Genomic DNA, 13,226 nt, shown 5'->3' on the forward strand with positions numbered 1-13,226 from the left:
CACACACACATATATTGGCCACTGTGGACACAGAGTGTTGGACTGGATGGGCCATTGGCCTGATCCAACATGGCTTCTCTTATGTTCTTAAAAAGAATATTTTATTTTGATATATTAAATAATCTATTAAATATAATCTATTGCATTTAGTATCAAATAACCTATTATTAAGCAGCCTCGAGGCGCAGAGTGGTAAAGCTGCAGTGCTACAATCTCGAGCTCTCTGCTCACAACCTGAGTTCAATTCTGGCGGAAGCTGGGTTCAGGTAGCCGGTTCAGGTAGCAGCCTTCCATCCTTCTGAAGTTGGTTAAATAAGTACCCAGCTTGCTGAGGGGAAAATGTAGATGACTGGGCAAGGCAATGGCAAACCACCCCGTAAAAAGTCTGCTGTGAAAACGTTGTGATGTGATGTTGCCCCAGAATCAGAAACGACTGGTTCTTGCACAGGGACTATCTTTACCTTTTTTTAATCTATTAACCTACAGAGGAGCAGGCATGTAATCTCCTCTCTCGGTCTCAAAATCACCTACCCTTAACTTCATTGACATGTTCTCCTTTTAGAGAGAAGAGAGACAAAAACTCAAATTTATTTCTGAAAACCAGCTCAGTCACATTTGTCTATTAAGTGTTTTGTTGAAAATACTGTTAAAGAATAGCCGTACCGCCCTGACCTGGATAGCCCAGGCAAGCCCAATCTCATCAGATCTTGGAAGCTAAACAGGACAGACCCTGGCAAGTATTTGGATGGGAAACCTCCAAAGAATACCAGGGCTGGGAGGCAGAGACATTCTCTAAATGTCCTCCATGCTCCACTAGGGATTGCCAGAAGTCAGGCATAACTTCCAGGCATGCACGCGCACACACACAAATAAATAAATAGAGAGAGATTAGTTATACCAATTTATGCTCACAACCCAGCAGTATACCTTTACTCCAAGCTCCCGACGTTCCATGGCTTTCAGAGGAAGCTCCAGTTCCAACAACAGCTTTCGCGTTTCAGAGATCTGCTTCCGTAAAGAATTATAGTCCTCAACCAAGCCAAGGACATGTCTGCCATTTTTGTCTGCCCAGATGAGACGGCCAGGAACAACACAAGGCTCGCGGGACTGGCTAGCTGAGGAGCTGCACTGGGAAGATCTGTCCGAATCATCCAAAGATAGCTCTGCATCTAATGCACAAGAGACCAAAGGTCAGATCATGCCTGCAATCCTAAGCAAGATAGCTGGCTGCTCAAGTCTATAGCTGCAGTTCAACTCTTTTCCCCATCCCGCTGTGGTTTCCCTGGCCTGCCACCACTCCCCTCTGTTTGAGAAAAGGCCTGTTCTGTTCTAATAATTCTCATCCACCTGGAAGGACCACTGAGTGAGGCAAGCATTGCTGTATCAACCAAACTGATATAAAGTCTGTTTGTGACAGCAGTCATTGTCCTGAAGATCGGAGGCAGCAAGAAGCAGCTTGCGTGGGTGAGCCAGGGGGGCAGAAGGATCACCAGGATTGTGAGCGCTGAAGGGTTATGCGCTTCTCAGGGGAACTCCACCAATGTGCCTTTGGTGGTGGAAAGTGCTGTCAAGTGACAGCTGACTTATGGTGACCTTGCAGGGCAAAGGTCCCCCATGGGCACCACGGTGCTCAATGACACCTTTCCTGGTGCTAAGAGTTTTTAGAAAACAGGTGTTGTCATGTGGAGCTTCTGCCCAGCAGGGCTTCTGATTGGCTGTGTGAGTTTCTAAAAACATTGCTTTGGCAGCAGCCACGACCACAGCACAAGGATCTTCCCTGTGTGACTGAAGGCAAGCAGCTGCAGTCATTTTGTAGCTGGCTCTTCCTTCTGTGTCAGCCAATTTGCGGCTGCACCCTCCACACTGTGTCAGGATTCCACCAAAGGTGCCTGTGGGGTGGAAAAGATGGCGGGGGCCTGCTGCACAGGTTTTCATGGCAAGAGGCGAACAGCGGCGATTTGCCATTGCCTGCCTCTGCGTAGCGACCTGGAACTTCCTTGGTGGTCTCCCATCCAAGGACACGCCAGGGCTGACCCTGCTTAGCTTCCGAGATCCAGCTAGCCTGGGTAACCCCGTTCGGGCAATGCGCCTTTAGACATTATTCATTTACTGGATTTCTGCCCTGACATTCGGCCAAAAACGATGGCTCTCAGAGACAAGAGAATTAAAAACCAACCAACAAACAAAAGCATCAATTAAAATATCATTCGGCAAGCGACTGGAGGAAAGGGTTCTTCATTACGTCTCGCTTCAGGGCGAGATGATCAAGCGCCCAGTTTCCGCCTCATCCCCCTCTGGCCCTGCTGATGCCAGGCAGGAGCTGGGAGCTTGCAGCTGCAACTGGATCCTGGCATGACGGAAGGATGCCTGGCAGCTTCCTGCCCTCTCTCTAATCATCGCTGGGATGGAGCTAGAAGCAGGAAGCTACTCAGCTGGACCTGGATCCTGGCTGCTTTGGTCTTTTTCTCTCTGATTGGCTCATTAGAATTTCTTCGTCCTCCTTATCTTTCCAAAGCACAGCTCGAAAGTGATTGAATTCACCAAGGGCTTTCCAGGAGGGTCTGCTGCTGGTTCCTCCCATGAATGCTTTCTTTGCCCTCTCCATGAGTGACAGTAAGCAGTAAAAAACAGGCCTTGTTATGGCATTCTTTCTGTGAGCACCCAGAGTGCAGATTAGCCAGGGTAGGGCCACATAAATGCAATTGTTTGTATTATCATCAGACAACATGGAATGTGCGTTAAAAAGCAGGATTTGGGGTGTCTGTAGCAGTACCTGCTTTGAATGGCGATGTGCAGCATCCGTACTTCTGCTGCAAGTCAAGGACGTTGCTCTCCGCAGTAGGGAATTTGAACTCTAGTTATCAAAAGAGAAGCCTGTCGGTAAGAGGGCAATGTCACAGCTGTGTATATTCTACACATCCATAATTGTGTCTCAGCGTATTGGTGGAGGGCACGAGAACCTTGCAGAAAGCTAAGCAAGAATAGATCTGGTCAGCACCTGGATAGATCTCATGGGAGCCCTGTGTACAGCACCTGGAGTTTCACGGAATGCAGGATAGAAACGGAACCAAACTTGTTTTAAATGTATATAGATCCAGGTGGTCAGCTGTGTTGGTCTACATATTGCTGGTGGACAGTGGTTAAGCATGCATATGCTAAACCCGTTCTCACCAAGTATAGCTATATATCCACAGTATTCCAATGTATTTCTCTTTAGGAATAGTGTATCAGAATAATGTTTTTTGTACTGACATACTCAAATAAAGGATATTGGCCGTTTATCTCATTACATATACTAAACCCATCTTCCATTATATGTTAATGTATTCTTTTTTTTTCTAATGGCAAACTAGAACAATGTTTATAATGTATGTTACATGTTAAAAAGTAAATGAGGTGGACAGAAACACCTCTGGGAAAGACATGTTCTCCGTTTAACCCAGACCTGCAAGCGCAATTAACAGACTACATTTATTATCTTATGACACTGTCACCATCATTCTCCCATTCTGACTTGTTACTGTTATATTGGTTTCCCACACCAATGCTATCCAGACCAAAAGTTCTTTCAATTTGTTAATTTCACTGTTTTGCCATTGAATTCTAACTTTGTACCACTTTGCCCACCAGCTCTGCTTACTGTACCCCATTCCATTGTCTGATGAAGCACGCATGCATACAAAAGCTTGCATTCTGAATAACACTTTGTTGGTCTTAAAGATGCTACTGGACTCCTACTTTGTTCTATTGTTTAAACTGTGGAGAAGTTTGTAGACTGAAACAGATCTTGACATCCTGAGCTCTCTCTCTCTCTCTTTCTTTCTTTAAAACAAGCTCTAACCTTCATGGGCTGAAGGGCAAAGTCTGTAAAGTGTGAATAACATCTTATGAAATATCAGATTTGAATTAGTTAAAGTAGCATTACCCCAGGTCAGAGGACTAAATCCTTCAAATCTGTCTGTGGCCCATCTTTGAAACCTCTACATAAAAAAGTATCGCGGTCCAGCAAGTCAATACTGTGAATCCACGTTGATGTCAGTGGGGGCAGTTAAGTATAGGTTTAAACTCCTCCCACTGATATTGTTGGACTTATTGTGTGCAATCCTAAGTAGGTTTACTCAGAATCCACTCAGGTCTATTCGGTGGAGTTTACACCCGGGAAAGTTTTCACAGAATTGTGCTGCAAAGGGGCTCAACTTGATATATCCAACATCTTTAAAACATTCACACTCGAATAGTTTAGTCTTATTGAAATTGCTGTGTTGCAATGGGATAATCAAGTGCTAATAATTAAGTGCTTTTTTCTTGCTACATTTAGTTAGGAAACTGGCTGCCTACCTGCAGAAACCCAAACTGCCTACACTGATCCACGCTTCAGAAACTTGAGGCTAGATTACTGTAACACAATCTACGTGGGGCTGCCCTTGAGGACTATCAGGAAATTGTAGCTGGCACAAGATGTGGCACCCTGATTGTTTTCACAGGCTAGTCAGGCAGGGCCATGTGACTGCTTTTCTAAGGTCCTTTCACTGGCTGCTGATTAATTTTTGGGTATAATTCAAGGTGTTGGTCCTCACCTTTAAAGTCCTTCATAGTCTGAGGGTCACATACTTGAATAACTGCCTCTTCCTGCATGTTCTTCTAAGAAAGCCTCATTCTTCCTAGCAGTATCTAATGCTGGTACTTGATTTGTCTAAGGAACATTTTGCAATAGCTTGGGGTCCAGACTTTTCAGTGGCTGCCCCATGCTTGTGGAACTGAAGCAGGGGGCTTCTACTCTCTGGGCTTTCCCGCAAGGCTACAAAACAAAGTTACTCCAGAGAGATTCTAGGGCAAACTGAGTCTGGAAAAGGGGGGAATACCCTGCTGGTTGGGCCACAAGGTGTTTTTACACTAGGCTATAACATGATTTAAATGCATTTGATATGTATTGTTTTATCCTATTGTTTTCATACGGCTGTTACATTGTTATTACCCATCTTGGGTCCGGAGATGCTTGGGAGAAAGAGAGGTATTTAAATATTTTAAACAAGCAAACAAACTCAAAGATTTCAGGTTTCACGGCTGGCAACATCATTAGGGTTTGTAGAATCTTTCGGGCTCAAACAAACTGTCTGAAATAACCTGATTACAAAAGAAACTTTCTCCATTGCTTTGGGAGATGCCAACCTGGTCTTCTCAGATTATATCCTGTTGTTGCAAACAAACCAGGTTTGCCTTTAGGGCATGCGTGCTTCCTCTCTCCTCCCTTCTTCCTTTTTTGCACAGTGCTGCGAGGAAAGACTTCCTGACTTAGGACATCCTCAATCTAACTACAGTCTGTTATGATGTCCACATCCACCAGGAAAAACAGAATTCACTTCTGGCTCACAAACCAGGAGGTTTGGAATTACGATGTGTGGTAGAGCAAATAAAACGTATATTCAATCTAACCATTCCAGTAGATTTTAAACTGCTTTTATTTGATATCTGGTCTGATAACTTGGTGAGTAAAGTTCAGAAATCTTTCATCTCAACCATGTTGGTGATAGCTCGCATGACAATTGCTAAAAATTGGAAACCCCCACATACCCCCATGTTTGAAATGTGTTATGGGACCAGCATGCAATGGGTAAAACAGTGGATAACCCTTTTTTCGAAAATGATACTGATTTGGTTATAGATTATGATTTGTTTTGAGCCCCGGTTCTGGAATTCTTTAGGAATATTTCCTTTTTGCCTAATAGAATGAATGGTGGGATTTTTCTTAATTCTTAATACATGGCATATTCTGTATTATTTTTGTAAACTGTTTATTATATGCATCCAATGATCTAAATTGGATTCCTGTATGTTAGATTTTATATTTTTGTTATTTATTTTCCCTATGTTCCCCTTGTATTGGATTAGATTTAATAAAATAAAATCTATTTTGGGGGGAGGAAGGAATTATGATGTGTGGACAAGAAACAACATCAGTTTATTTTTGCCCAATTCAGATGCTGGGGTTAGGCTGAAGACTTCCTAAATGAAGAAGTCTTTGAGCTTGATTCTGTCCTGGGACATAAGGAAGGCACCCAGTAGTGGACCGAACCAGGCTTCCTTTCATTACCAACAAATGGGTGATAACAACTGATTACTGCCCAAGTCTATTTGAATAATTCCAAAATAAAGGTTAGCAAAAAAATACCCCAAACTCTTCCACCTAGCAGCCCTTCAAACATAAACATTATAGCCATTTGCTAACACCAGAAATATCTGCTTGCTGGAATTCCTGCAAAGGAAATTAAACTTTACTGCAAATTTGAATTGTATGATAAAGCTCAAATGCCACAGGGCTGAAACAGACGACACTAATTCTGCACACCTTCCTGCTGTCTATTTTTTTCGGCTTGCCTCAACAAAATCGAACAAACAAAAAAGTAAACAGTGACCAGAGCTGTAGTATTTGTTTCTGTAGTATTCTGAGCTAAGAAGCATCCATTTAATGCTGCATGGTGTTAGAAAGCTCTGGACATCCCCTTACGAGGAAGATTTTCATGGCATGCAAGTATTTTCTGTCTTCCCTTATGTTTTAAATTGCTAGCGTCCTTCATTTAATAGCAATGCAAATAGAGGGGGGAAATATTCCTCTAGGGTACAAAATTTATTCTGCTGATTTATTCATAGACCGTCCAAAGCACATATTGATCGTTGGTGAGTAATGCGCTGCTGCCTGGAGCAAATGCTCTATGCTTGTGCATTAAATAAACCATTCAGGTAAGCAAAAAGGAAAAAAAGTGTGGAAATGTAACTCGACTGTTCTGTTAGATACTGTCTAAAAAACTACACCCACACCCAAGGAAGGAATGGTTGGAGGTTTCTGAGATAAAGACCAGTGAGTCTTTCTCAAAGTATTGCCTCAACAGAGTTAAATTTGTCAATAGAGAGAAAAACGCAACAACCTACAGACATGTTCAAGCCCTGCTTTATTGGTGGACCAGACCTGAAGAGACCCCTTTAAAGCAAAGCCACGCATTCAAATGTGTAGTGTGCCGTACCATTTATCCCAGAGTAATGCTGCAGTTCTTGTTTCAAAAGATAGTTGATATTCACAGTTGACCCTGAGCTGGCTTTCTCTCCCCTGCCTCTCGAAAGCTGCTCTTCGAATTTTTCATGCAATGTTCTATTTGCCTGGATGCTTCTCTCAAGCTGCGTTCTCAGGTCCCGTATTTCAACTAATAGTTCGTGCAAGTCAAGTGGGCTGTTTTGATCTTTCCAGCACTCATCTGATCCGTCGCGCCTGAGATCTGAGGACATTTAACAAAAATAAATCACCGTTGCGAACAATTATAATAGTCATTATTAAATGCTGAACGAGCGTGTTTGAGTCAAATATTAAGAACTAACTACAAACAGTAGGTAGATAATGGCCTGGGGGGGAGGGGATCCACCAATCTTAATTGCTTCTACCCTCCAAAGATTTAATAAGAGCCAAAATTATTTTTCAATTTGTCTATAAAAGCTAATGTTGCATACCCAAGGCAAAATTATGGATAATAAGGGACTGGAACAAAAAAGATTTGTAAATTCTGAAGGGCATTTGAAAGCAGCGTTTGTGGGGGAAGGAGAAAAAGGGGGGGGGGGAAGAATCATGGAAAAAGAAAAAGAGAAGAAAATCAATAAGCCAAAAGAAACAAAGAATATTTCAAGCAGGAAAATGAGAACCATGAGGGGCCAGATAGCAGAAAGATCCGATCTGAAGCTGAGGCAAAACAAACAGAATGTTTTCATTATATGATTAAACTGTTGGATAATTTCACTCTTCATGAAAGAGGATCTGAGAGGGAAACAGTTAACAGCAGGGCTTTTTTTGTAGTGGGAAATCCTTTGCATATTAGGCCACACACCCCTGATGTAGCCAATCCTCCAATAGCTTACAGAGCTCTTAGTACAGGGCCCACTGTAAGCTCCAAGAGGATTGGCTACATCTGGTGTGTGTGGCCTAATATGCAAAGGATTTCCTGCTACAAAAACAAGCCCTGGTTAACAGGATTCTCTCAAGGGGGGGGGGGGGGGTACACTTGGCTCCACTAATGTGGACAACAACGTGGCCTGGGGCCTCTTTCTCACATCAGTAAGATGTTGAGCCTCCTTGCTCATTGCTTGCCTTCTGTTTTATCTTATATAGGACCTCTCTTACCTGGGCTTGGAGCTATAGCAAGTTAACCTTTTTGAAGTTCACAGTGAGTTAAATGTAAACCCAATAAGTTAAATGTACCTAAATTTAACTCAAAGAAAATGTAAAGAAAGAAAGAACTCAAAGAAAGAACTCAAAGTTGAACTTGTGGATCTCCTCACAAAAATATGTAATCTTTCACTGAAATCTGCCTCTGTTCCTGAGGACTGGAAGGTAGCAAATGTCACCCCAATCTTTAAAAAGGGTTCCAGAGGAGATCCGGGAAATTACAGGCCAGTCAGTCTGACTTCAATACCGAGAAAGTTGGTAGAAACCATTGTCAAGGACAGAATGAGTAGGCACATAGATGAATACAAGTTATTGAGGAAGACTCAGCATGGGTTCTGTAAGGGAAGATCTTGTCTCACTAACCTGTTACAGTTCTTTGAGGGGGTGAACAAACATGTGGACAAAGGGGACCCAATAGATGTTGTTTACCTTGACTTCCAGAAAGCTTTTGATAAAGTTCCTCATCAAAGGCTCCTTAGTAAGCTTGAGAGTCATGGAGTAAAACTGGCTAATTAATAGGAAGCAGAGAATGAGTATAAATGGGCAGTCTTCACAGTGGAAGATGGTAAGCAGTGGGGTGCTGCAAGGCAGAGTACTGGGTCCCATGCTCTTTAACTTGTTCATTAACAATCTGGAGTTAGAAGTAAGCAGTGAAGTGGCCAAGTTTGCAGATGAAACTAAATTGTTCAGAATGGTGAGAACCAGAGAGGATTGTGAGGCACTCCAAAGGGATCTGTTGAGGCTGGGTGAGTGGGCGTCAACATGGCAAATGAGGTTCAATGTGGCCAAGTGCAAAGTAATGCACATTGGGGCCAAGAATCCCAGCTACAAATACAAGTTGATGGGGTGTGAACTGGCAGAGACTGACCAAGAGAGAGATCTTGGGGTCACGGGAGATAACTCACTGAAAATGTCAAGACAGTGTTCAATTGCAATAAAAAAGGCCAACGCCATGCTGGGAATTATTAGGAAGGGAACTGAAAACAAATCAGCCAGTATCATAATGCCCCTGTATAAATCTATGGTGCGGTCTCATTTGGAGTACTGGGTGCAGTTCTGGTCACCGCACCTCAAAAAAAATATTATAGCATTGGAAAAAGTGCAGAAAAGGGCAACTAGAATGATTAAAGGTTTGGAACACTTTCCCTATGAAGAAAGGTTAAAATGCTTGGGGCTCTTTAGCTTGGAGAAACGTCGACTGCGGGGTGACATGAGAGAGGTATATATAGGGATGGAGAAAGAGAAAGAAGTCCTTTTCTCCCTTTCTCACAATATAAGAACTCGCGGGCATTCAATGAAATTGCAGAGCAGTCAGGTTAGAAAGGATAAAAGGAAGTACTTCTTCACCCAAAGCATGTGGAATTCACTGCCACAGGAGGTGGCGGCAGCTACAAACATTGCCAGCTTCAAGAGGGGATGGGATAAAAATATGGAGCAGAGGTCCATCAGTGGCTATTAGCCACTGTGTGTGTGTGTGAGTGAGTGAGTGTATTGGCCACTGTGTGATACAGAGTGTCGGACTGGATGGGCCATTGGCCTGATCCAACATGGCTTCTCTTATGTTCTTATGTACATTTAACCCAATATAAATTACATAGAAATTTACCCCAAATTTACCCACTCAGCACATTTATATGCCGCTTTTCCATTTAAAAATACTCAAGGCTGTTTACAGCAAGGCTGTTGACAAGAAATTAAAACAGAAAAAAAGCAATATGTATCTATATATCTGTGTGAAATCATCATGAGTCAAAGAACGCCAGTGTAGGAAATGTTCTTAATGTGGCAGGAGATCATAGTTTATGATTTCAAGATAGATGTGTCATCCTTATGGCTTAGATTTTGTATATTTAATTTGCTTACTTGAAAATATTTATACGCTCAGATGTTATTTTTCTGGGAACTCATCTCTCTTCCTGCCATGATCGTGCTACCCCTTCACCTATCTCTCTGCCTGGGCTCCACTAATGTGGACAACAATGTGGCCTGGGGCTTGGATGCAGGAAACCAAATTCTGTTCTCTGCTTAACTATGAAGCTCACTGGATGGCTTGGAGTGTCTTTATCTTTCAGCTCTGGCTAGTTCACCCAGAGATGGCTGCAAAGCCGAGGGAAAAAAACACACCTGTAAAGAGAAGAATCTGACCTTCTGCTGATCATTTGCATTCTTGAATAAAATATGTTGGGGGCAGCACACAGGCCAAATAGCACCATTTTAATACATTCTCTACTATAAGGTGCATTAAAAGCATAAGGGTTTTGTTTTTTGCTGTCCCCAACAAGTTCTGCACCACACCTCCCAAAATGTCAGGGCTATTTGACACCTGACAGAAGACAGGTAATGATCAGCATTATAGATGTGCCCTAAGATGATGTTAGAGCCCCATGGCACAGAGTGGTAAAGCTGCAGTACTGCAATCTGAACTCTCTGCTCATGACCTGAGTTCAATCCTGGCGGAAGCTGGGTTCAGGGAGCCAGCTCAAGGTTGACTCAGCCTTCCATCCTTCCGAGGTCGGTAAAATGAGTCCCCAGCTTGCTGGGGGTCAAGTGTAGATGACTGGGGAAGGCAATGGCAAACCACCCTGTAAAAAGTCTGCCGTGAAAACGTCATGATGCAATGTCACCCCAAAGTCGGAAACGACTGGTGCTTGCACAGGGAACCTTTACCGTTTTTGTTTAAAGATGACGTTGCAAGAGAATACTTATGCTGTCCCTAAATGCTCACACACAGTTTTGTCCCCCTTTTCTTCCGATGGAAAATTCACCGAAACTGGAAAACAGGGCAGCGAATCACTAGAATTAAGCTACATCATAGCCTTGCAAAGAAGTCCGCTAAAGTAAGTAGCCCACAAAATTTTTTACTAGCAGATGTTAGTCATTTTGCATCCTAAACCAGCAGCTGCTTGTCATCTGGAAGAACCAACATTTATTAGCTCCCAGACGAGTGGCTATATTCTTAACAGCATGAAGAAATGTTAACTTGGAAAATGGTTTTTCTCAAGTGACACCAGCCATATGCCGTACCCTGGATCGCATCTCTTACGCTGGCATAGTTTCTTCCCATGCATCTTGCCACTTTACAACCGTACAGAAAGTTCGGTCCCTGCGATGAAGAACCGACAACCTAAAATTTGAGTCAAGATGCGCAAAGGGAAAGAAGAATGTGCAGTGGAGGCAAGCAAGAATGTATGTACATTTCAGTTATACATATTAAAGCTTAATTTTTTAAGTAGGGGATGGGAACTAAGCGGTTGTTGACAAACATGGTAAAATGGGATAGAAGGAATTTCAAGGTAGTGAAAGGCTTTCTGGAAGTATTCAGGCATCAAGGGAGAAAGGACAAAGGCAACTGAGATAGCAGGTGAATGAGCAGCTGAGGAACGGGAGGAGAAAAGGTCACAAGTTACTGGGATATGTGCGTTAAGACAATGGCAAGCAAGGACATAGAAGGCTCAGAAGGTAGGGATGAGCATCCTGCCATCTCTAGGAGCAGGTAAGAAGCCGTTTAAGGATTTAAGGTGTCAACTGGTCAGAATGGCAAGAGAGGTGAATGATTTTGGCGGCAGAAGCCCAGTTTCAAACCCCCATCCAACCACAAAGCTCCTTGGGTGACTCTGGACCACACAAGGGGCTGTTATGAGGATAGTGGGGAAAGGCAGAACCAGCAAGGTCACCCTGAGATCCGCAGAAACAGGGCAGGATATGTGATTGGTAATGTAGATGAGAGGGTCAAGATGTAGATGAGAGGGAGACAGTTTTAGTCAAGATAAGCACAGCATGAACCAGATTTTTTGCTGAGGGAGCGGAGAAAGAGAGATTAACAAGAGTCCACTGCCAGGAGATACCTAGGTCATAAGCAGCTGGAAGTCAGACAGTACTTGTCTTAGAAGCCTCTCTCTTCCTTGAAACATCATATGTGTCCCTAGGGTACTGGTTAAAAGGGGCTTACCTCACAGTTTGAAAGCCCCTGTGTTAGTTGATCCAACATCCCTTCTTTTTTTCCAGCTAGGGGAAACAAAGCCAGCAACGGAAAGCAGAGAGACCTGGATCTAGAGACAAGAGGGCTGTGGCAAGAAAAGCCATGGGCGAGATCTCAGCGATTCATACCTTTTTGACTTCTGATTGTTTCGTCTAACTTCTCAAACACCTTGAGCTCAAGTTGCAGCGAGTGCAGCAATTTGTCCTTCTCCAACTGCTGGTGCTGTTTTGCGTTCAGCTCTATCTGCAGCCTGCGACATTCCAATTGAACTGATTAATAAGAGCTTAAGACGCTGTTATCTCCTAAATGTGACCTGACTGTGCAAATGCCATGACTGCAACCCCTCTGGAAGGAAATTAGAATGACAAGGCTGGAACTGACCATGTCATAAAGTTACAACTCCTGCCCTAAAAGGAGATCTTCACTGTACCAGCACAACTCCACATAAACCCAGATCCTGATTCAACTTGCAGAAAAAGCATGATGGAGCAGACAGACATCAAAACAAATCTCTCCTGCAGGGAAAGACAAAGCCCTCCAGTGTCCCTAGGCAATATGATCTGAAGGGAGTTTCAGGTGGGTAGCCATGTTGGTCTGCAGCAGAAGAGCAAGATCTGAGTCCAGTAGCACCTTAAAGACCAACAAGATTTCCAGGATACACACTTTTGAGAGTCAAAGCTCCCTTTGTTAGATACAAGACTGAGAGCCAGTTTGGTGTAGTGGTTAAGTGCGCGGACTCTTATCTGGGAGAACTGGGTTTGATTCCCCCCTCCTCCACTTGCAGCTGCTGGAAGGGCCTTGGATGAGTCATAGCTCTCGAAAGAGTTGTCCTTGAAAGGGCAGCTTCCATTGAGAGCTCTCAGCCTCATCTATCTCACAAGGTGTCTGTTGAGAGGGAAGAAAATGAAGGAGATTGTAAACTGCTTCGAGACTCTGACTCAGAGAGAAGGGCTGGGTATAAATTTGCTGTCTTCTTTATCTGACAAAGTGAGCTTTGACTCTCAAAAGCTTATACCCAGTGGAAATCTTCTAGGTCTTTAT

The 13,226-nt window shown here is 43.3% G+C and overlaps 1 protein-coding gene across 1 annotated transcript in view; it reads right to left on the reverse strand.

Annotated features, from left to right (window-relative positions):
• CDK5RAP2 (CDK5 regulatory subunit associated protein 2) overlaps positions 1-13,226 on the reverse strand; it is a 190,150-nt gene that overhangs the window by 11,172 nt on the left and 165,752 nt on the right. Inside the window, exons 25-28 of the mRNA XM_060250867.1 lie at positions 12,314-12,435; positions 7,020-7,268; positions 2,774-2,854; positions 928-1,169 (exon numbers count right to left, since the gene is read on the reverse strand). Coding sequence (XP_060106850.1) covers positions 928-1,169; positions 2,774-2,854; positions 7,020-7,268; positions 12,314-12,435 — 694 coding nt within the window. The remainder of the gene's footprint in view (positions 1-927; positions 1,170-2,773; positions 2,855-7,019; positions 7,269-12,313; positions 12,436-13,226) is intronic.

Source organism: Heteronotia binoei, chromosome 12, assembly GCF_032191835.1.
Source record: "Heteronotia binoei isolate CCM8104 ecotype False Entrance Well chromosome 12, APGP_CSIRO_Hbin_v1, whole genome shotgun sequence".
In the NCBI taxonomy this organism is placed as follows: Eukaryota; Metazoa; Chordata; class Lepidosauria; order Squamata; family Gekkonidae; genus Heteronotia; species Heteronotia binoei.